This window comes from Trachemys scripta, chromosome 24 (genome assembly GCF_013100865.1).
Source record: "Trachemys scripta elegans isolate TJP31775 chromosome 24, CAS_Tse_1.0, whole genome shotgun sequence".
Taxonomy (NCBI): Eukaryota; Metazoa; Chordata; order Testudines; family Emydidae; genus Trachemys; species Trachemys scripta.
This window is the reverse complement of record NC_048321.1, coordinates 5,222,265-5,247,412: the sequence shown is the minus strand read 5'-3', so window position 1 is coordinate 5,247,412 and position 25,148 is coordinate 5,222,265. Positions and strand designations below refer to the sequence as shown.

At 43.3% G+C, this 25,148-nt stretch overlaps 1 protein-coding gene across 3 annotated transcripts in view; it reads left to right on the top strand.

The window, feature by feature from the left end:
• The first annotated feature begins 281 nt into the window (after positions 1-281).
• Positions 282-25,148, top strand: part of DEDD (death effector domain containing) — a 39,936-nt gene continuing 15,069 nt past the window's right edge. The window contains exons 1-2 of one of the 3 annotated variants that reach the window (XM_034756887.1): positions 282-2,153; positions 18,086-18,484. In XM_034756887.1, coding sequence (XP_034612778.1) covers positions 18,160-18,484 — 325 coding nt within the window. In that variant the 5' untranslated portion in view covers positions 282-2,153; positions 18,086-18,159. The remainder of the gene's footprint in view (positions 2,154-18,085; positions 18,485-25,148) is intronic. The other 2 variants (XM_034756888.1, XM_034756886.1) reach the window with 2 other exon arrangements.

Genomic DNA, 25,148 nt, shown 5'->3' with positions numbered 1-25,148 from the left:
CCATAACAAAGATGGTAGCACTCTCCCATTCTCTTCAGTTGCTGTGAAGTCAGATCCCGGATGTGCCTGCCCGTCTACCCTCTACAAACATGGCAGCCTCCTCCCCATTCTTCCCAATGGTATTGAAGCCACCCATGAATAACCCGGATGGAGCCGCCAGCCTGCCCGCCACAAAAATGGCGGCCATGCCCCGTTCCTTCCTATGGCGGTGAAGGAAGGCGGCGGGACCCCGGATGTAGGCAGCCCCTCCTCCGCCCCCCCGCCCACTCGGGAGGAGGTGCCGGTTACCCGGATGTTGCTCCTGCTCTAGCGGCAGCGGCCGCCTCCCTCGGACGGGGAGAGAAGCTGACGGATCCAATATGGCCGCCCTGATCCTGAGGAGAGAGTGAGAGGCCTAGGAGCCCGGGGCAGCCCCCCAGCAGCAGCCGCCCCTGGGGGCGGGGAAAGGAGGAGCGGGGGGAACCAGCCCCTGCAAAGGTCCAAGCTCCCCCCAGCTCCTGCCACCCCCCCGGTCCCTGGGTGTCCTGGTCTCTGGGGGGAGGGGCAGCCTCTAGCTGATCGGGGGGGGGAGCACTTGCCATAGGTCCCCTGTGCCAGCTCCCACTGAGCCCCACCTCCTGGGGTACGGGGGGGATGGGGAAGAGAGGGTAGAGAGCAGGCAGCTAGGAGGGTCCCTGGGTTGATCATTGCTGGGGAGGAACGAGCCATTCATTTCTAGCTTCCCATCAGCCCTCTTTCCCTGGGATCTTTATTTTTGTTGGGGGTGGGAAGGGGGCAATAGAGGTGGAGAGAGAAGCGTGACAGGCAGGTGGGGAGTCTCAGGGTGGCTTTTTCGGGGGGGGGGGAGATAAGCCAGCTAAAAACATACACATTTTCCAGCTTCTAATAAACCCAGTTTTCCTGATTTATTTTGTACTTGGGGGGCAGGATTAAATGTGTATATTGACGTGTGGGAGAGGAGGGGGTCGTCTCTGGGGGAGAGAGTTGCAGGAAATTAAAACAAGACACTTTAAAAAGCCTTTTCTCAGCTTCATAGTAAACCAAATTTCCCTGGCCTAGGAAGGGAGAGGAAAGGGGGTCAGGGACAGGAAAACAGGACTAGAACTGCATATTGAAATGTGGGAACTGCTAAGTAGTTATAGCAAATATTAATTAATAAAAAGGGAGGAAAGAAGCAATCACAGGCAAAAAGCAAGCTGTGTGATATTAAGCATCTTCAGATAACCCTATTTTAGCGGGTTAGTTATATTTTGGGAGCTTATTCTTAATTTCTGGGGGAGTCAGATTTTTAATTTTTTAATATTTAAAAAGAATGTAGGAAGATACAGCTGTGCAGTGTGGGGAAGAGCCTTAAAGTTGAACAGCTGTGTGGCAAGCCAGTTTTCTGAAAATTTAACACCCAATTTCTAAATCTCCTGCTTTTGGAGAGGGATCTGTTCTTTGGGGTAAAGTAGTATTACGAGAAGAGTGTGTGTGTATCGGGGGGAAGACAAGTGCTAAAAGTAACCATCACAATTAAAAATAAAGAAGAAAGTACAGGTTGAATTTTCATTTTGCAGATTCCAATGACTTTTTCTTGGTTATTGTGGTAGAGTCTCGAACTTAAATTTCCCAGACATTTAGTTAGTTATAATAAAATTAAAACAAAATAAATTGGGAGCAGAGGAAAGTAGACAAAAACCTCCTTTTTAAAAAGAGATCCACTCTGTATTTGCAAAAGTGGCAAAGGAGCTACTAATAATAAGGAAACAGAGTAGCGTCAAAGCTTTAGAAAAATGATGTTTTTAAAAGAAATGACCTAGAGGGTGCAGGATAGATTTTTTGGATCTTCCCTTCCTCCCCTTCCTTTTCTCGGTGGGGTGAGGTAGATGGAGAGATTTTTGGCATTGGAGTTATTAGGAAAATTCTTTAGTCTACCTTCTTTAATATCACATCTGATGATCTAACTTTAGAAGTTAGGCTTCCCTGACACGAGAGCCATATTGTAAAATCATTCACAAAGAGTTTAAGCTGTTCTGTTGGGTTTTTTGTTTATTTAAAAAGTAAAGTAAAAGGGAGGAATAGAAGACTCTTTAAAAATTCTTGTTCAGCCCCGTGTTCGAATCAGTGCAGTAGGGCGGATATAAACAAGACAAGAAGAGCTTCAAATTAAGGTTAGTCTCTGTTTTGTCTGTATTTATATATCATTTTATAATATGCTAGTGATTCATCCACTTCAGTCTATCTTCATGGGAGATTCTTTTATACCATAAGTGGAGATATTGTGCCTTGTGCTGGCTTCTGTTGTGTGAACTGACTTAGCCTCCAACTGCCTAGCTGATGTGTAAAAGTTTCTCTCACTGTGTAAGCCTTAAAACCTTCATTTAAAACTGAACATGTGATTTGAGGGAGGGGGGTGAGTATGGTTCTCAATTCAAGACATAATACTAATTGCTAGGTCTGAGTCCGGTTGCCCTTGGTTTATCTTCTTGCCAGCCTTCTAGAATCATAGAATACAGGAGAATGCTAGAAATTCCATGATTTGAAACATTTAAAACTAGACTGGATAGTGCTCTAAATGAGCATTTCCTAAAGTGCACTGTTACGCCTCCCTGGGGTTGTCTGATGCTGTGTGTACCTATGTGTGGAAGAAGTATACCTTAAGGTGGGTAGGCCTTTAACAACACATGGCAGGGTTCTATGATTAGTTTCATTTTCTTGATGGTGGGATTCAGCTTCCAAAAGTTTGAGAAATGCTGCTCTAGACAAATATATAGCAGAGAATTCTCTCCTGGAGATGAATGGGAAGGGAGAGTGGATGAGAACAGACATCTCTGACCTCTTTGCTTGTATAAACAGGTTTTTAGATAAGGTTGGCTAAACGTGAGAGGTTTTCCCAGTGTGGTCCAGGTGATAGAGCACTGGGCTGGGAGTCAGGAGACATGGGTCAAATTCCTGGCTCTGACACTGACCTGCCGTGTGACTCTGGGCAAGCTGCTTCACCTTTCTGTGCCTTAGGTTCCCGATCTGTAAAATGGAGATAATGATACTGACCAAGTTCAGAACACTTATTTTTCAGAAGAAACTCTGGATTCTTAGTTGAACTTTCATCTAGCCTTAGACTTGGGTTCCAGACCTGATTTGAGCATGACATCTGGCTAGATCCAGCTTTGAAGCCCACTCATTTAAACTAGCGTACTTGGTTAGTTCTGCTGTTTCTGGCTCCTCAGGCCCTGCCTTTGCTATAACTTTTAACTGAGTTTGTAACTAGTCGTCTGTTTGGCTGTAAACATAGCTTGTGTCCATGCCAAACATGGTTATATTACAGTCAATAACTCTGGTAGCTGTTAACGCCCTTGCCAGCAGCCTGGGCTACTGCATGGCTGTTTTTCTCTAACTGTTCTGACAAACTTAATTTGTTTTGTAAATGGATTCCCTCACTGTGCCTGTGCATCTGAGTTGGCTGGTCTTACTTCCTACCACTCGGAAAACTGGGAGGATATCTGAGTGCATTTCTGTATGTCTTACTCCTCTGTGTGTGTGTCCTCTTGGCACTCCATCCATTGCTAAGGCATTATAGGAGAGCACTTGGATACTGTGCTGATTAGTGATATAAATACCTGAAAAGATAACTGCCTAGTTTCCCCAGGATGCATGGATACAAACACTGGTAGGCAGCATGGTAGCATGGATGTGCAAACAGGATGGATGTGTGGTTGTGCTGTGGGGGGGAAAAAGCCTGTTGCGTAGCCACAACCATTTTAGTTAGATAAGGGTGTCCATGACCATGGTACAAAACCATGGCTGTCGTTATAGTGTAGACAATATTCTAAGCTATTTGGCATCGGAGTCAGCCATGGAATGGGCTTGTCCTATTGAAAGCCGTCTCTGCACTGACGAAGAAACGGTTGAAAGGACTCATTTAAAACCTGGGTCACCCCAACAGGGTTACAATCAGCTGGTCTAACAGTGTAAACCATGTTTAAAAACTTTGGCTATACTAGTTCCTTCTCGAAGAGTCCTTCTCTAACCCCCGTCTAGGCTATAGATTGAGCCATGTTGATTATAACAGGTTACTGACACACTCATGACCTGGTAAACATTCCCAGCTATATTAGAAAACTTGTAACAGTATTTGGCAGGTGTATAGCAAGTGCACCAGGCTTTTTAATAACTAGTCACTGAGCAGGGGTAGCCGATGTCAAATGCCCGTGTCCTATCTGCAATACAGCTTAGAACCCCAGTAATACAGTTTCAGCTGTTAGCTGTGTAACACATATACTAAAAACTGTTACATGGTTTTCTTGTGTGGATTGGGCTCAATCCAGTCCAATGCAACCACTCAGTGGCATTTCTGCCAACATACACTATGGAGATTTCTGTATCAGATCAATGGTTCCTGTGGTCCAGGGTCCTGTCTCTGGCAGTGACGAATACCAGTTGCAGAGGAAGGTGCAAGAAACTCCATAGAAGACAGTTGTGGAATAATACAGGTTTCTTTGAAACTCCCATTAGTGATTGGCTTATGCCCTGAAGCAAGAGTGTTTGTACCCCTGATATTTAAAAATAATCCTATCTCATGTGCCTGATCTTGTTATCTGTATACATGTCTGGTTCTTTATTGAATTTTTGTGTCAGTTGTATTTGCTTGTTCATACGTACCATGCTTCAGAGTTACATTTGTTTGCATTCTGGCAAAAATCAGGCAGTTCTCCCATCTTCCCTCCCCTGATGCCATAGGTAGAGGATTGTGGGTGTCTTTCAGATGATGTAGTTCACATTGGGGTATCCGGTGCTCAGAAGCCTGGGAATTAAGAAGACTTGCTAACCTTGTTATACATGCATTTAAGTATTCCAGTCTACGCAGCAGCAGAACTACCCAAGGACCTGATTGCAGGCCTGACAATTATGTTGTTGTTTATCTCATGTGCAGGGTTGAAACATTATGCCACATGCACAGTTAGGAGCCATGTGTTAAATATGTTTAAGCTTGGCAGGATTCAATTTAAATAATTAGTTGTTGGTAAATGTCAATTTCACCTGACACACAGAAATCGACGAAAAAAATCCATCAATAACAGCTAGCAAGCATGGCCTCCACAACACCTCGGTGTCCCTGGCCCGGGGCTATGCAGAGAGCCCTCTGCAGTCCCCTTGGCTCTGGCAGCTCGCTCACTCATGGCTGGGAGCCTGGGGCATATTCAGCAGTAGGGTGGTCTCTCCAGTGGCTGGGAGCTTGTCCTTCTCTTCACGGGCCTGGCCTGGGGTCACTGCTCCACAGACTTTCCTGTGCTTGGGTGTCTCTGGCCTTGCTGTCAGCACTGAGCTCTCTGCTGTCCATGCTGCACTAATCCAACCCCCCCTTCATTTCCTGCCACTGCAAAAATTAAAATGATTAAAAATGAAAAAATTCTTACAAATAAAAACAATGGTCAAGCCTTACAAATAAAGAACAATATTAATTGTCAAAATTACAAAAAGAATCAGATTTTTGTCAAGCCTAAATATGTTGTATATAGACACTCTAAGGCTCTAGTGTGATTTAAAAAAAAAAAAAAAAAGCTATGCTATTTTTTCCTGCATTATGATCTGTATAGAAGGCCTGAAGTTAGCCCCTCCTCCACCCCGCCACCCCCTCAAAAAAAAAGTTCTGATTTAGAAAGACTGGGAATGTTAACTGTACAGTGTCTTTATTTGTACTGGTTCTCAGTGATGCTGGATGGGAAGGGGCCAGAGACACACAAATTGGGTCACTGGTCAACAGCTCACAAACCCAGACAAATAAGGGGTGTCATTCCCATGCCATAAATCAGCTTTCAAGCGGAGCACTGGAAAGACATGCTGATTTGTAATATGGAATCAAGAGAAGGAGGATTCTTGGTGCTGGAGCTTATGGAACTTAGATACAAACAAAAAATATGGTACTGGTCCCTTTGAGTAAAGAATTAGGGAGCTTATGGTGGTTGTGATGGTCTGGGAACTTTAAGAAAAAAAGAATCCTCGAGGAAAGAGGCATTTTTAGTATTGTAAGAATAAATAATTGCTTCTGTCCCTCTAGAATTTTGTACTCGTATAGTTAATTGAATTTAAAAGAGAAAGGGCATCTCTTTTTAAAAAGACAATGTCAATTTAATCAAATTTTCAAACAGGGGTTTGGCTTTTTTCATGTTCTCTTGTTTCAAGTAATATGTAAGGGCAAAACAGTTTTGCCAAACCTTAAGTATGTGAGTGTCTGTTTGGACATACGACTTCAACAGGACTATTCACATGCTTAAGTTTTTGCAGCATTAGGGGTTACGGTCCTGATCCTGCAAAGACTTTACCACTTGCTTAACCTCATGCACTGGGAGTAGTTTCACTGAAGATTAGTGGAACTGTTTGCAATGTGTAAAGTAAAACATGTGCATAAGTCTGAAGGATTGAGACCTAAGATTGCTATCCCTGAAAGGGAAGGGGATAGGGATGGGGTGGGCGGGGTGTGTATATAGCAGTACTTCGGCTAGTGTTAGTTGAAGTATTTCCCCTGTATAGTGGGCTTCCTCTGGTTTTGTGAGTCTTTCACTCTACAATAGATGGAGAAAGCTGCTATTTTTTTTTTTAAACACATTAAGTGTGATTGTAAAACTACAAGAATAGGCCGGGGTGACTCAGGACTGGTGGAGAAGCTGAAACTATTTAAACTTCGATTAGATTTCAAAGTTGATGGTGGCCCTAGTAAATCCTTGAATTATGAAAACAAGACTTAAAAAATACAATTTACTCTGCAAGAGGTAGAGTTAAGGTTGACTTTGGAACATTAACCTTGCATTTTCTGAGTTTTATACAAAATCTCAACCTAAGGTTTGCACTTGTATAGCTTTTAATATATTGTATGCATGCAATTTTTATGCATAAAGGATAGTGTAGATCTGTTACTCCATGGAATAATTTTTTGGCCATTGTCTTAATTTTAAAAAAGTGAGTATTTTGAGAAAACACCCCAGGAATGTGTGTTTGGTAATAATCTTGTATCCCAATGCTATTTGAGTTGATCTGTTGTAGAACATATGGGACTTAGGTAGATTTTTTTTTTTTTTTTGCTGTTCAAGTTAAACTTATTGTACTTATATCTTTCTGAGTAGTGTGAAACAAAACAAATAACAACCTCCCCCCCCAACTCCTTCATTTGAATAGGTGTGTGTGTGTGTGGGGGGGATAAATGTTTGTGTACTGGCTATTAAACTCAGTAATAGCTAGCCAGACTGCAATGCTAGAGTGATCAGGTACTTTATACTGAGCGTGCAGGGGCAGTGGTATCTTTGTAGCCATGCCATAACAGGCTTGTCTTACTCGGTTACAACGAACGCAGTTGAGTTGTACCTGTACATCCGCTTTCTTCAGAGTATAGCCATGTGGCTCAGATAAATGCTTGCAAGTACATGCACCTGTGTGTGCTTGTGTCAGTGCATTCTGGGAGAACCTGGGCAGCTGTATAGTGCCTCGGAGGGATAGAGTGCCCAGAGGATAGTTGCATGCAGTGTCAGCAGCCTGTGGACAATGTGCTCCTACAGCATGAAGAGCTGGGAGGAAGGGGGAACAGCCAAGCCAGTCGTACATGCTCACTGCCAGTGGTCTTGTGTACACTGCAAAATAAGTGCTATGAACTGTTTACAGGAAAAAGAACAGGAGTACTTGTGGCACCTTAGAGACTAACAAATTTATTAGAGCATAAGCTTTCGTGGACTACAGCCCACTTCTTCAGATGGACCATCCGAAGAAGTGGGCTGTAGTCCACGAAAGCTTATGCTCTAATAAATTTGTTAGTCTCTAAGGTGCCACAAGTACTCCTGTTCTTTTTACGGATACAGACTAACACGGCTGCTACCCTAAAACCTGTTTACAGGAAAACAACCAAGCATGCCAACAGCATGTTAAAGGGATACCATCAACTTAAAATCACCCTTCTGTATGCAATTTTTATCCACTTTTGTTACAAGTAATAAAACATCTAAGATCACTGAGCCTCGCTGTTTTGCTTCATGTTTTTTACAGCAGTGTTTATAGTCCGCTTCCCCTGTTTGTGTGGGTCTTTCATGCATCAGCAGGAGAGAGAGAAACATGTTTTTTTAAATTCTAAAATTGGCTGGAAGAGTTGGGACAGGTGTAAGACACGTAACTACTTTGTAATTAAATTTTTGAGCCTGGCTGCCTCTCCAGTTGCCGGTGTCCCTTTAATCATGTGGGGTGTGGACACAAACAATGGAGCAGATCTTCATCTGGTTTGTATTGGCAGGAAACTATTCCAGTTTACACCAACTGAGGAGCCGGACCCACTCTCCCCTCCTCCCCCATCATGCCACTTGCTTGTTGCAAACTCAGGTTAAGAACTGTCCTGTGGACAGGGTTTTAGTCTGGTTTTTTTTCCCGTCAGTGAGAGATTCTCTTTCCCATCCATACACACACCCACACCTTCAATCCCAGAGCAGCTCTAAAAGTTCAAAGGATTCTAGTCCTTTTTTTTTTTTTTTTAAATGCTACTTTACAACAAATCAGGTTGGGTTCTCCTGGCTGGATGACTTTGAAATTTGAGGAGAGCAGAGTGGGAGGAGAAGTGGAGTGTCTTCTATCTTGTACACAATGGAAGCCCCTGATTAAAGAAGCCAGAATACAGCAGACTTAAATGTCATTCTGGGGTATTGCAGCAATGAGAAGTTGCCTGCTTGAAGAGACTGGAGTTTTTGTGCTGAATTTTCGTTTCTGTCCAGAGTGTACAGCATAGAATTGCCTGATGTTATTATTATTTTTTTAAACTTTGCACTTCATTTTCCAGGTGTTTGGTACTCTATACATAATGTACACACACGCCTTAGAATTCTAGAGTAAGGGGTTGTGTTAATTTAGTTTATACCTCAAGTGTAGGTTTTATAAATCCTAATGTCCCTAGAAATGACTCATGAAAATAAAAATACTTATTTAAACGAATTGTGTGTATGCATATGTATATTTGGCATTCAAATCTTGCCCCGCAGTGTTGGATTCCCAGATTCAGCATCAGGCCTAGAGCCTGGGAACCAGGAAGTGAAACTTGAGTAGAAACAAGGTGAAACTGAAGTGCCCATAATAAACAAACAGCATAAATTGGGAAAAGCAAACTAGACTTTGAGGGTTTTTTTTAAATATGTTTCTAAAACATGGAAGGTAAGTTTTTCTTGATAGTGTCCCTTTAACTGTGTGTGGAGGGCTGAGGAGTGCAAATTATGTACAACAGGTGCTTCAGGATAGAACTTTGGTTGCACGGGCTGTTCCCATATCTAAAATGATTAGTGTTGCCACTCTAGTCTTTTTTGTGTTATTGCTGCTACTGGTGAAGTGTGGGAAGGAGGAGGAAAGTGTTACTGTATAAACTTCCAGGCACAGTCTAGCTAATGAATTCAGCTGAATGATACTTGGCACTAATTTGGTGTCCTCTCAAAGCATCTCATAAACACTAAGATGCACGACTGAGGAAGGCAAGTATCATTCTCCCCTTTTTGTAGCTGGAGGAAACTGAGTCACAGATTATGAGCCTACACCCACTGAAGTCAGTGGAGCAACTCCATCAGCTTCAGTTGGGTTGGGATCAGATCCTAAGTGACATGCCCAAGGTCATGAAGCGAGTGGGTGTGGATCCCTGCGGCTTGCTATCATTTCATAGACAGCCAAAGTAAAGAATATGGGATGGGGACGTTACGATCCCAGCTCCTGCCAGCTGGGCACTTCTGCCTTCTGCAGGCAGGAGAGAGGGAACTACTATATTTAAGCCACTTGGTCACGAAGAGAAGTTGTCACAAAACAAGCAAAGAACTGGCTTGCCCGAATGCAGCAGACAGAAAACTTTATACTACATCCAGCATGTGGAAAGGGTATGTACGTTAATGAATGTACGTTAAGTAGTTCTTAAACTGCTGTAGTTAAAGCAGTACAACCTTCCTCGATGGCTGTGGCTGTATTGGTATAAAGGTGCTTATACCCATGTAGCAATCCCTGTGTGGAAAGGGGAATAAGCAATACTGGTGTAAATACCTTTATATTGATATAAGTGTGTCCACACTAGGGGGTGTAGTGCTATAACTAGTTTGGTTAAAAAATAATCAGACCCCTGACCAAAATGGTTACACAAGTATAAAACCTGTGTAGTCCAGGCCTAAAGGCTGGAATATATTGTTGGCGTCTAAATATAACATTGCTTATTTTGAAAAATGTTTTTGGCCATTTTTGTTACAGGAATTTAAAAAAATCACCATCCATTGCAGTCTTAATATTTCACACTGTTCTAGCACCTTCCACCCAAGGATCTCAAAGCACTTTGCCGTAGTTAGTTAAACTTCATGGTGTCCTGTGAGTTATGGAAGAAGTATATAGAGATTGCTTTGCCTGCTGCTGAAATGCACTCATTTCTGGGGTGGAACGTGAGCGCACTTCAGCATCCTGCATCAACAGCACACAGCACTTCAGAGCAGGAAGTGAATGAGGCTTAGCACTTACAGCTCTTATATCTTCAAAGCGCTGCACAAACATTCATTAAGCCTCACAACAGACTGTGAAGTAGGTCAATATTGTCATCTTCAGTCACTTGCCCAAGGCCAGACGTGAGTCATTGATGGAGCCAGAAATAGAACTTAAAAGATTCCTGTCTCTCCATCCATGCTTATTCCATCAGGCCATGTTACCTCTCAAAATAACGCACCTCAGCAGTGCCCAGCCTTATTTTGTTGAAGCCCTCCCATTCTGTGAGTTGGTAGATGGGTGCCCTCTTTCTATATCCCCTTTTTGTACCATGCCATGATTAACTTCTTGTTCTGTCCATTTTCTTTCCCTTCTTTTTTTTGCTAGTTGTCTCCATTGCCTCCATTCTCTAAAAGGCTGCATGCTACTCAGGGTGATCGTGCAGTGACTCTTTGGGTTTGGACCTTGTTTTCTTGGCCAAGTGCCACAGGACTAGAGATTGGGGGATGGAAGGGAAGCATGATCAGGTCCTGCAGCCCTGTGTGTGAGCTGCTTCAGTGGCCAGCAGCAGTGGGGGCCACCCACCTGCAGTCAGGGGAACAGGTTGCAGTGGATGGAGGAGTGGATCCAGGGTTCTGCAGTTTTCTCTGCCTCCACTGCTCTTTCCCATGTTCTACATTAGTTGGATGTCTCTAGGCCTGCTCTCCCAGGCAAGAAAACGTTGCTGTGTCTGGCCTTGTGGTTTCAGTCCAAGTGAGGGAGACTCCATAATTAACATCCTGACTCTTGTGAAAGGACTACTCAGGACCTTGGTTTGACAGGAGGAAATCTTGGACCCAGACTGTAAAGGGCCGGCCTGCATTCTTAGAAGGAAACAAAAGCGGTGTGATTAAATGAAGCTGCTGGATCGCCCCAAGCTGGCAAATTGAACATCTCTTGAAGTTTCACCATTTCTGGTTCTCTTTTAAAATGCTGGCTCTCTTCAGCCCACCCCTCATTTGAGAGAGGACTCTTTCCCATGACTTTTTTACTGCTTGTTTTTACATTCAGTCACAACCTCAGACACATATCTCTTGACTTAGGATATGTCTTCCCTGCAGAGCTAATTCAGGCTCTTTCTTGGGTGTTTTCCCTAACCCCTCTTCTGCCCACCCCCCCACAGCCTTCTCATGCGTGCTTGGTGCTTTCACAGCTTGGGCTGGCTGGAAGTGTAGGTTAGAATTGTGTGCTGCTTTCAATTGGGCTGATAACCTGCCCGCTTTGCAGTGAGGACGCAAGCTAAATCACTCGAGCGGTGACAGACCTCCAATGCTTTTCCGCAGTTTCCCTCTGCATGCCCAGGAGGACAGACAAGTTCACTGGGAAAGAATATAGTGGCTCTGCTTATTGCTGCACAAAGAACCCTAGGATATGCCCCTCAAAGTCCTAGTGACACACACTTGTCTACAGCCAAGCTCTAAGATACAACCGCATTTGCTCCGATCCCTCAGACAGAGACGAAACACCTACAGAATCTCTTATCAAGCGTTCTTAAAACTGCAGTACCCACCTGGTGAAGTGAAGAAACAGATTGACAGAGCCAGAAGGGTACCGAGAAGTCACCTACTACAAGACAGGCCCAACAAAGAAAGTAACAGAATGCCACTAGCCCTCACCTACAGCCCCCAACTAAAACCTCTCCAGCGCATCATCAAGGATCTACAACCTATCCTGAAGGACGATCCCTCACTCTCACAGACCTTGGGAGACAGGCCAGTCCTCGCCTACAGACAGCCCCCCAACCAGAAGCAAATACTCACCAGCAACTACATGCCACACAATGAAAACACCAACCCAGGAACCAAACTCTGCTACAAAGCCTGGTGCCAACTCTGTCCACACATCTATTCAAGGGACACCATCATGGGACCTAATCACATCAGTCACGCCATCCGGGGCTCGTTCACCTGCACATCTACCAATCTGATATATGCCATCATGTGCCAGCAATGCCCTTCTGCCATGTACATTGGCCAAACCGGACAGTCTCTACTTAAAAGAATAAATGGACACAAATCTGACATCAGGAATCATAACATTCAAAAACCAGTAGGAGAACACATCAACCTCTCTGGTCACCCAATAACAGACCTAAAAGTGGCAATTCTTCAACAAAAAAACCCCCTTCAAAAACAGACTCCAACGTGAGGCTGCAGAACTGGAATTAATTTGCAAACTGGATACCATCAGATTAGACCTGAATAAAGACTGGGAGTGGTTGGGTCATTACAAAACCTAAACTTAATTTCCCCAATACTAATTTCCCCCTAATGTTACTCACACCATCTTGTCAACTGTCTGTAATGGGCCACTCTCTTACCACTTCAAAAGTTATTTTTCCTCCCTTGGTATCCTGTTGTTAATTGATTTTTCTTGTTAGACTGACCTCACACTTGGTAAAGCAACTCACATCCTTTCATGTATTTATACCTGCTCTTGTATTTTTCACTTCATGCATCCGATGAAGTGGGTTCTAGCCCACGAAAGCGTATGCCCAATACATTTGTTAGTCTCTAAGGTGCCACAAGGACGCCTTATTGTTTTTGCTGATACAGACTAACATGGCTACCACTCTGAAACCTGACACGTGGGTGAGTTCAGCACCAGTGAGGGTGCAGTGACTTGAGCAGGGTTTTGGTTGCTCACACCCTGACTAGGCCTGGGTGCTGATCACTGGAGTTAATTGTGCAGTGAGGACATCTGTGTAGACGTTTCTGATGGTAGGGGTGTCACTGACCTTGATGGGAGAAATGGAAGACCCTACAGTTGAAGTGCAGAAATGAGTTAACTTACACTAACTTTATTTGAAGTGTGTGTGTGTACGCACACATGCACTTTTAATTGGAGCGTGAGGATTCCATAGCGGCCCTGGAAGAGATTAATTCCCAGACAGTATGAAAAGTCAGAGGGGCTCCTCTGTGGTACAAATTTTTGACAGCTAAAGCATATAAAGCTATCAGTCCCCTACTGTTATGCAACTGTGCTTCAGCATGGTCATTTTCTTGCTGGAGGTGGGCCCTGAGAGACAGGAGCAGGATAAATAAATAAATTTAATTAATTAATTCATGGAGATATCCTATCTCCTAGAACTAGAAGGGACCTTGAAAAATCATAGAGGTGGAAGAAGGTGGAGAGGGGGTGGGGAGGAGGTCTTTTTTCTAAGATTTTAATTGGCAACCTATATATCAGGGGTGGGCAACCTTTCAGAAGTGGTGTGCCGAATCTTCATTTATTCACTGTAATTTAAGGTTTCACGTACCAGTAATACATTTTAACGTTTTTAGAAGGTCTCTTTCTATAAGTCTATAATATATAACTAAACAATTGTTGTATGTAAAGTAAATAAGGTTTTTAAAATGTTTAAGAAGCTGCATTTAAAATTAAATTAAAATGCAGAGCCCCCCGGTCTGGTGGCCAGGACCCAGGCCGTGTGAGCGCGACTGAAAATTAGCTCGCGTGCCACCTTCAGCACGCATGCCATAGGTTGCCTGGCCCTGCTATGTATACTCCCTTGGTTGGGACTTTGAAACAACTTTTTCTCCATTGTTTGATCTTTACTTTTAACAGTTGCTACATCTAAGTCCAGTGTGTACCTTGTAAAAGCACAGCTCCTTCAGGAGAAGCTGTGTTTCAAAAGATCTAAGTAGGGCTTCTGATTTTAGATTTTAACCAGTAAAATACCCCTCCCCGCCACATACACGCAAGTGCAGTATTTATCCACTAAAGACCAGAAATGGTCACTCAATTCATGTTGACTTCATCTCTTTCCTAGTGCAGTTTGTTTATATATGTGGTGTTCCGCTCCTTGGCTTATATCTAAGGGCTTGTCTACACAGAGCAGTAATGCGGACTATGGGGATGTGATTTCTAAAGTGCACTAAGGTGTTCCATGTGAATTGGTCTGTACAGGCCCTACTGTTGCACTCTCGTAACATAGTGCTGTTTGAAACAGGACTACGCGTATATACAAAGAGAGAGCCCCAAAACCCACTGATTTTTCGATAGCTACAGGGAACTCAAAAATTAGTGTTTAAAAAAAACAAAACAAAACAAAAAAAACCCCAAATTAATTTAATAAACTCCGAAACCCAGAAGCCTTTGATAAAAGCCTTTTTAACGTCTTTAAAATGTTCCCCTGTCAGTTTCTTACAGCATTATTTGTGTTCCCACAGTGTGCTTTGTGCTGTGAAGTGCCTGCTTCCAATCTAGTGCAGTCTGTTAAAACAGTTCAGACATATGCAAGTTCCCCCTTCTCCCCCCCATGTAGCTTAGCAACTATTGAGGATGACGATCTCTGAAAGGAGGTAGGCAAAACTAAATCTTATAGATGCCTCTCCTCAGAGCCCCGGTGCAGCAGGGGGCAGAGATTGCACTGTGTGTGACCCAAAATCGGGCATGCAAAGCGTTCTCTGCCTACCCCGAGCAGTCTACCTTGCCTATAAATATCCATGCTGATGATATGCAAACTTCATGTTCGGTGTAACAGCTATATAAAGGGAATAGTAAGTTCAGAAATTCACAGCTGTGGCTGTCTTGGCCTGTGAGAACTTTTCAACTCCAAATTGTCCTAAAATGTACATTTGTTTAAAAAACAAAAAACCAAACTGTTGCATTTTTTCTTTTTTCCCCCTAAAACAAACCTTCCCTTGTTGTGAGAACCTGGAAGTGCAGCTGATTCTAAACAAAACCATAACTGGGTTAAGATGAGAGAAATGGAAAAAAAAAAAAATAAAACGGCAGAAGGACCAGGAAACTGGGTTTTTAAAAGATTCTCAGTTTTAATAATCTAAGATGGAGTTTTAATATCAACAAGGGAACCTATTTAAAATATGATTAAATTCAGTCTCATTAATGTACTTAAATATTGATAGGGCCTGTCTTTACAAGATCTCTTAACGCTGAACAACCTACTATGGGCAACTTTCCTTAGCTGTGTTAGTGTCCAGGTGTCCTCTTCTTTCATCACTTTCAGAGCATGTGTAGGTGGCTAGGGTTCAAAGCTCTGAGAATTCCCTCTTCTCTCCCCACCTGCTCCCAGATTGAGGGCTTGATACAACTCCCTTGCTGAACAAGTCAATGCCACTTTTAATCAGCTATTGGTATGAGAACACTAAAATGCAGACACCTACCAAATCAGCTGTTCTACACTGACAGCCCCTGTCACCGTGGGAGTAATGTCTGGGCATCCGATTTAGGTATCTGGCATGCCAGGTTTTTGACTGCTAGGCCAATAGTTCCCAGCCTTTTGGGGCAGTTTTATAGCAGGTGAGTGTGCGTAACTGAATGGTATATGGGTAATGTAGGCTAGACTAGAGATTCACTGAAGCAAGGAGGGGTCATGAAAGCCAGTCTGACTTGGCCTGTTCCCATCTCATTTTAAAAGTAAAACAGGTTTGGGCCTGCTTAGTACCCGAACTGGTTCTTGCCTAATACTTGATGTATTGGGCTTGCTGTTTCATTGTGATACCAATGGCTGCTCTCAATGGTTTTTATATATTTGATGGCCTTTATGCACTACTGTTAGGTGCAGGGGCCATTGCTGGGATGGAAAAAGCTAACTGTTCACTTGATTACTTGCTTGAATTCTTTTCTGTATTCTGCACTAACCACTTCGGGCATTGTAACTTGTAGATATGCTTGCCAGAAGGCATTTGGGACCATAATCGTTAAAGATGGTGTCACAGGAAGTCGGGTCCCTGTAAATGAAGTAGGTTCAGCTCCCCTGTGCCAGGACAGGTGCTCCATTTGGCTAATTAAGGGGGCTGGGCAGTACCTGCGGCTATTCAGGATTAGGAAGGGGAGTCCCCGTGAGTCAGAGCAGACTGGTTTAGTCAGGAGGATGGGTGAGAGCTGCCAGGGGACTGGAGGAGTCCTGATAGGAAGCAGGAGGTATTTCCTGGGGAAAGGCTGAAAGCTGGGAGAGCAGTAAGACGGGTTTGCTGGCTGGCATCCCCAAGCCAGAGAGAGCCAGAACTGAAGGAGCATCATAGAGAGTTGCTTGCTGGCTCTAAATCGGAGAGGTGGGGGGAGGGTAGTAGTGGAGGGGCTTACAGGGCCAGAGAGCTGGACCCAGAGGAGTGAGGGATGCTTCCCTGGCAAGAAGGCTCCCCAGTAACAAGGTTGTAGGGGTTCCCACTGGGAAGAACAGGGGTGTTCTCCAATTGGAAGGATTACGGTGGCTATCCTGGTACAAGGACAGGAGAGAACTGACAGAGCCAGGGCGTGGTGAGAGATGCTAGGGAGCTGGGGTGTGCTGAAGGCTGCTGAAGCTGTATTTGATGCTTTGTCTAGACTGTGGTGTTGTGACTTATGTGCCCAGGTGTGTGTGTGTGTGTTGTAATAAATGAAATGTACAAGGGCTATGGGAACTAAGAGAGTCTTTGCATTGTCTCTGGGGCCTCTGAACGAGGGAAGCTGAGACAGGTGTGCCTGTCATGCCACAGCCTGTCATAGGAGGGCACTCCAGGTGGGGCGGCCTGATGACAGATGAAAGACCTGCATGCAATTAATCATATTCCACCCCTTGAAGGGTTGGATAGAGTCTGTGCCATACATTTTGCACCAAGACACACACACTCTCTCTCTCTCAAGTCTTACACATGTTGTGCAGGTGCAGGATGACAAATTACCAAGCAGGATGAGAATTGAACAACGTGGTGTGAGTGGGAGGAGGAAAAGTTAAACCACCTTAAGGTCCATAAATGAAATGCTTCGGTTGTGCTAGTATTTAGAGTGGGGAACTAGGTGTCAGGGCTCCTGGGTTCTCTTCCTAGATTTGCCATTTAGCCATTGGATGACCTTGGGCAAATCGCTTAATCCCTCTGTATGCCAGAGTATTCCTCTGTAAAAGAGAGACCGCACCTTCCTCAGAAGGGAAACTGTGAAGCTGAATTAATGTTTAAAGTACTTTGAGATCCTTAGATGAGAAATAATATATAGCACTTTATATTGGTCCATAAATATGTTCATGCTGGTCATTCAGATACCATGGGAGCAGTGTCAGTATCTGGCTAGATACCTCATGGAAAGCTTCTCTTCTCTCCCCCCCCCCCCCCCCTTTGTAAATACCCAGTACAAAGCCGGTTAAACATTGTGTTTTGCATTATGTCTTGAAGGCCAGTAGACTGGTCTCTAGTGAACAGCAAGGAGGAGTGATTTCCAGCAACTTTATAGTAGGAGGAGTTGGCAGAGGAGATCAGATACAGGGCTGGTGATCAGGACTCCTGGTTTCTATTTCCAGCTCTGACACAGACTTGTTGTTTGACCTTTGAACAAACTCTGAGCCTATGTAACCCCTTTCCAGATGGGGGGGAAATATAATCCTGACTGACTGCCATAGGGACTCTTAGGTGAAAAGCGCTCTCTCTCTAGAGCTTTTCACTTGAGAGAGAGAGAGAATTAATTAGTGTGTGTGTATGTATATATATATAGAGAGAATGAATTACTATGAATATTATGACTAGATAAGGAGGATCTGAGTACAGACTGCTCCTGATGCGGGAATTCAGACAACGATTTTCATTTAAGTATCTTGCTAAGAGTAATTAGGGAACAAACCAGCAAAATTGTTGATTACAGCCTGTTGGCCCTCTTTATCTTCCAGGGTTGCAGTGCTGGGAACAGCCCCCCAATCCTCTGGAATTGGGTGGCACGTGACGGGATCAGCCATCGTGCAGGATGGACACCTTGAAACGGAGTCGAGCGCAAGCCTGGCCGGAGGAGACGGGGGACAGGGAGCATGGACTCTATAGTTTGCACCGCATGTTTGACATTGTGGGCACTCACCTGACCCACCGGGACGTACGTGTGTTGTCCTTTCTCTTTGTGGATGTGATTGATGACTACGAGAGGGGGATGATCCGCAGCGGCCGGGACTTCCTGCTGGCACTAGAAAGGCAGGGCCGCTGTGATGAGACCAACTTCCGCCAGGTGCTGCAGCTGCTGAGGATTATCACGCGCCATGACCTGTTGCCCTATGTCACGCTGAAGAGGAGAAGGGCTGGTAAGTCATCTGCTCTGTGTCCTTGGCTGCTCCTAATGCTCTATTGAGAGCTATAGATCTCCGTTGGCAGTTTAAGTCAAGCTGCTGTTGCTGCTTTGCGTTGCTGAGAAGTGAGATGATAAAAGCTTGTCTGTGGCTGTCCAGTAACAATGTGGGTAACAGTCTGTGCTGCCGTGTGGGACAACCTAATTGAGTGCCGAGGTCTGTTAAGATAACCCTGTCCCATCAGAAGGCAGGGGGAAGACCATACAGTAGAACCTCAGTTATGAACTGACCCAATCGACCACACACCTCATTTGGAATCGGAAGTATGCAATCAGGCAGCAGCAGAGACCAAAGTAAAAGCAAATGTGGCACAGTATTGTGTTAAACGTAAGGTACTAAAAAATAAGAAGGGAAAGTTTAAAAAAAATGATTTGAGAATGTTCTGTACTTGTTTCATTTCAATTAAGATGGTTAAAAGCAGCATTTTTCTTCTGTTTAGTAAAGTGTCAAAGCTATATTAAGTCAGTGTTCAGTTGTCAACTTTTGAAAGCACTACCATAATGTTTTGATTAGAGTTACGAACAACTTCCATTCCTGAAGTGTTCGTAACTCTGAGGGTCTACTGTATTATGAAGTTGATCAGATCAATCATCAGCAGCAGTAAAGTGTTCTGAAAGGAATCCCCACTGGTCCCCATGAGCCTAGAAGCATAATGGGGATGATAGAGGACATTGAGATTGGTGTACAGGTGTGAGATGCTCAGACAAGGAACGTGGGGGAGCTGAGATGGAGATGCCTGCCTTTCCTCCGTTCTTTGCTTACCAATAGCAATACCATGCAGGATTTCAGTGACAGAGCAAAACTACCGTATTCATTAATTTACAGAAGTTTGGGGGAAAAGATTCCTTTTTAGACTGAAGTCTCTCCCTTGGTGCTGGCCCAGTTGTGAAAGTCTTCTGGGAAAAATGGAATCAGTTCAGTTGGTTTTGATGCTTGTGTGTAAGGGGAGGATAGGAATGGCAAGCACATGCTTGGGAGCTTTCTTGATTCAATTTTTCACTTCTCTTGCACTCAGTTCAAAATTGGGTGTTACAACCTCCAGTGCACTGTATACCTGCTGTCTTTGATGATGACTTGATAGTCACTACACTGTGGGAGGGAAACATTTTGAAATGTTAATACATGTCCTGGTTATGCCCTCCCCTTGCTGAGCCCTTGGGAATGTGCACATTGTAAGTAAATCAGGGTGAACTTTGAAATAGTGTAGGGTGCAGGGGTGTATCTCTCCGGGAGTGAAGCTTCAAAAATACATTTGGCTTCTTCCAGTGTCCGAGATAGGGGGGGAGGGGTAGGACTGTTTCTCAATCCCTCCTTCTTTCCTTCATCCCACAAAAAAATCTGTTCAGAAGGGTTAATGACCCTTCTGCTTTTTCCCCTGCCCTGTCCCATAACCTGCTTTCATACATTGTGTGCTCCACACACTCAGCGTTCTGCAAAGCACCGCTCTGAGAGATTTACTGATGTATTGAACATTTCAATAACCACCCCGGTACAGTGATTCTCCCTTTCGGATCTGAGCAAACTAACCTGTGGGATCTTATCCACACCACAACCCTGTACCAATTCTCCAGCTTCCAAACCTTCCTGGATCAATGCCGTGCATCCACTGGCTGTGTACTGTCTTAGAGCATGCCAGGATTCCAATGCTCGGCCTCAGAAACTTTGATCCAGATTAAACAGGACCTGACACATCCACCTGTCAGAAGGAAACTTTCACTTATAACAAGGAAAGATTGTCATCAATTTTTGCAGAATTTAAACTTCCATTTTTTCTAAACAACAAAACAAAACTAGCCCTTAATGTAAATCAACACAATTCTGGCTGAGTCAGCTGCTCTTGGCCTTCCTAAACCACCGTGAAATTGACAAGTCTCTGATCAGTTTTCACTGTTGTTGTTCATAGCACTGTGGACACCAGTGGCATTTCATGCTACTGCTTGGGAAAGCTGTGAGCAGCAATATAGGCAGGGATAGAAATGTTACACAGGTGGAGGGAAAAGAGGACCAAAAACAGGCTGGGGGAGGTGTCACTTTAGTCACTACAGCCCAAACGTCCTCCTGAGCTGGCTGTTCCCCTTTTCATTTGCCTTAGAGACTTTAAACGTTGATACTCTTGATCTGGAGCTAAGGAGACCCATCTGGTCTGGTAACTAGGGTGACTCAGAATAGCTATGAAAACTCCTAGAACCTGACACCTGGGTTCGCCATAGCTGTTGAATAGCTCTTGCTGCTGTCTATATTAGTCTCTTAATTGAATCTGATTACTTTTAGCTGTGTCACCTTATAGCACCCTAAAGAATCCTCCTCCTTCCTTTAGTGTTTAGGCAAGGGTTAATGTTAAAAATTGGTGGCAGTCCAGTATCCTCCTATGGTGTTGTCTTAGCTATATGGCAGCTGTAGGTAAATGTTGACAATTTAAAGGTATCCCCTATAAATCAGAGTATATTACCTTTCTCTGAAAAGGACACCCATTTGCTCTCTGTTCATAGAATCCTAAAATATCAGGGTTGGAAGAGACCTCAGGAGGTCATCTAGTCCAACCCCCTGGTCAAAGCAGGACTTAATCCCAACTAAATCATCCCAGCCAGGGCTTTGTCAAGCCTGACCTTAAAAACCTCTAAGGATGGAGATTCCACCACTTCCCTAGGTAACCCATTTCAGTGCTTCACCATCCTCCTAGTGAAAAAGTTTTTCCTAATATCCAACCTAAACCTCCCCCACTGCAACTTGAGACCATTACTCCTTGTTCTGTCATTGACTTGTCTTCACAGCATTGGTAGCTCAAGACATAACTTAAGTGTTGCCTCTCACCCAACTCCTGCCCACACCCACAAATGTCTTGCTTGAGTTAAGTGGTCCTTTAACCTCAAGCTAGGTGCCCTGTCAGGGATGAGAGTTAGAGTTGGAGTGCTGCTGAATCTAGAGCTGGGGATTCAGTGACTTGAGTTACAACTCCTCAGCTACTAATCCAATCATTCTGTGTAGTTCGTGGTTGCCCTCACTTGAGCTAAACTAGCTTGAATGGCGTGACTGGAGGGTATTAGTAATTCAAGATAACAGTTGCAGTCAAGACAAACCCTAATAGAAGAGGAGGTTGGGAGGAACATACATGCCAACTCTCTTGATTTTTCTCAACAATAAAATGTTGGAAGTAGTCGTCAGTGTAATAGACAATTTCATGTCCTCAATGCATGGTAAACCTGGAAGTGAATCAAAGAGCTGTCTAAAACAGATGAGCAGAGTGTCAACAGTATTTTTTTTTAATTGGTATTTTGCCATGTAGCGTTCTAACAACATAATTGTTATACGGATAAAAGTAGATTTGCATTTACCTGGAAAGTGAACAGAAGAGCTAACTTTACTGCACCTTTGGGAGGAAGGGATGACGGTGATCAAGGCACTGGACTGGAACTTGGATATCTGGGTTCTCATCCGGACGGTCACAGATATTGACATTGGGCAGGTCACTTAATCTGTGCCTCAGTTCTTCATCTGGAAAGTGAGACTAAGGCTTTTCGTCCTGGTCATGGTGGTGTGATGATAAACTTCTTTGTGTTTGTGAGGTGCTCAGACATTGCTGTGCTGAAGGACAGAGCCATTAAAAGCCTCTAAAGAAAGTAAGAGAATTCAGCTTTCTATCAATCAGATGTGTTTTAAGCCTTCCTTCATTATAGTCTCTGGAATCCACCTTTCCTTTAAGTCAGGAGGGGCTTTGATAGGAGGGCAAGCATCTTTCCTCCAGCATGGGGTGGCCTTCAAATGTTGAGACCTGTTAGCCAGAGGCTCATGATAGAACCCACAAGCTGGGTCCATAGTCAGCAATCTGGTAGGAATCGCGGTAAGCAGTTGGGGTAGGGCTGGGCTTTTCATCCACGCATCATCCCTGAACTTCCTTGGGGGTGGGGCCCTCCTCATTTGCTCATGCATCATCCCCTGGCTAGTGAGTGACTGGCAAACTTTTAAGCCCTGACATAAAGACTCCAGTGACTTGAGTGTGCAGCCACACTCAATTTATATTTCTTCTCTCCTTCCCCTGTTTGGGTTTTAACCAACAACATTAAAAGGAAAATAGGAAAGTTTTAGAACTGAAGCAGACTGAAATCCAGAGTTAGTTTCCCACAGCAGCGTTAACCATGTTAGATATATATGGTACATAAATTAACAGTACAAACACTTACGCATATTGTGACTGAATTAATATTGCTTTGAGATTCCTTGAAGATACCTGGATAACTTTCTCTCTCTCTTTTTTTTTTTTTTTTAATGATGATTTCATTAGTTTCAGGTAATTCATGTGTCCCAGAACTCCCTGGCCAGTTTTCTGAGTGTTACAATAACTTTCATATTTTCATTAAATGCTTTTCCCTTCCCTCTTGTGTGACAAATCCAAACAAATAAGCGGTAACTGGGAAATTGAGTGTGCAAAAAATGCTGGGAACAAAAAAGAATTTTTTTTTTTTGAGGTGTACAGGGGTCTCTGGTGTTAATAGTAGGTAAAAATTCAGTGAAGCTTGATTCTTATTTTAAAAAAAATCTAAACTGATGGTCTCTCTCTCTCTCTCATGAATTTGCACATAAGTTCTCAACCTTTTACATTTGTACAAACAGCACTTCTTCTATTTTCATCTTCATCTCCATGTCCTGTTGCATGGTGGATTGATTTAAATAATCGGTTTCAACCTAATTTTGCATTTGTACTTTTTAAACTCCTTTTTCCTAAAGATTCTCAATGGTTGGTGTAACTTATTACTTTTTTGTTCCCAGCACAACACTGTATCTATACACATTTATTTAAGCAGTTATGTAGCTTAACATAAACTTACTCAGATTCTTAATTTCTGTTTTTTATTGTTAGAAAACAGTGAAGCATTTCTTATTTACTAGATTAACTTTTTTTTTACTGATGATTGTTGAGATCCATTTAGATGGAAATTGGAATGGAATTAAAAATGCACAAAACCAGCATTTTAAAATTATTGGTTGAATAAAATTATCTTAAATGTTCTGCATACATAAGAAAAAACGTATCGAAGCATTTACCATTTAAAACTGATTTATTAAACAAAGGAAATATTTATATTTAGTGAATCGAACTGATTGTTTTTGGTCTCCCTATCCTGCAATATTTTAGAACTAGTAGACCATATCCTCTCTCACCTCATTTTTATTTATAGGTTGGAAGAGGGCAACACGCTTTTTTATTAAAACTTCTAGTCAGTTTCTCACTTTTCAATAGTTAGTTCTTTCACTGAACTGGTTGGATAAACTGAAATGAAGGAAATAGTCTATGCTGCTGCTGACAAAAGGTGCTTTTGCACGTCAGAGAACTGTTTCCAGATGCTGAGCCCGTGATTTCCACCAGTTCAGGGGTTGGACTTTTTGACGGCACACCTGTCCTGCTTGAATACTATTTGTGTTTAATTTAAATGATTTTAATAGATTAAAATAAGTTTAGATCTTAACAAAGGATGTCGTAATTTAAGTTTATTTAATTTGAATTTTAAAAATCAGAATTTTTCATCAATTTTTATTCCGTACCCAGGTTTCTTTCACTGGCATAAGAGGATAACAACTATGCTCAGTGATTGCACTTTGATCTTGCATAATAGCAGTTTCCTGCCAGTCTCCTTTAACACAAGTAGATTGAGTTCCTGGAGTCTGTCGCTATATAAGACAGTTAGGGCTGGTCCACACTAACTAAGATACGCAACTTCAGCTACATGAATAACGTAGCTGAAGTCGAAATATCTTCGTTCGAACTTACCGCGGGTCCACACGCGGCAGGCAGGCTCCCCCGTCGACTCCGCGTACTCCTCTCGCGGAGCAGGAGTATCAGCGTCGACGGCGAGCACTTCCGGGATCGATCCCAGAAGATCGATTGCTTACCGATGGACCCAGAGGTAAGTATAGACGTACCCTTAATCATTCTCATGGCTCTTCTCTGAACATTCTCCAGTTATTCAACATTCTTCTCGAGTTGTGGGCACCAGAACTAAATACAGAGGTAAAATGGCCTCTCTGCTCCTATTTGAGATTCTGCTGTTTGTCTCTCCCAGGATCTCATTAGGTCTTTTGGCCAGAGTGTTGCACTAGGAGCTCATGTTCAGCTCATTATCCACCATGACCCCAAACCTTTTTCAGTCACTGCTTCTCAGGGTAGAGTCCCCTATCCTGTAAATATGGCCTACCTTCTTTGTTCCTAGATGTATACATATACATTTAGCATATTAAAATGCATATTGTTTGCGCCCATTTATCAAGCAATCCAAAGAGAAATAAAGAAGACTTCTGCGATTGTTGAGCATAATTAAGTCTTTACAACCTGAAATCTCAGATGAATGTGGACAAGCCAAATGGCTGGCGAAGTCTGACCTCTGGGAGTAGCCTGGAATATACTGGGTTAAGATACAGAGGGAACACAACTACTAAGTAACTTTAAAAGTAAGTAGTAGATTGGGAAATTAATACAAAATTTGGTCAGCAAACCAAAGGGAGCGTAAATCAGGGTTGAAAGGTTCATTCAGCTGGGCACCTGTGAGAATCGACTGCTGTGTTCTATACATACTGCTTTCTGGACAATACACACCTGCAAATGAAGGATAACTGTGTCATGCCCTGA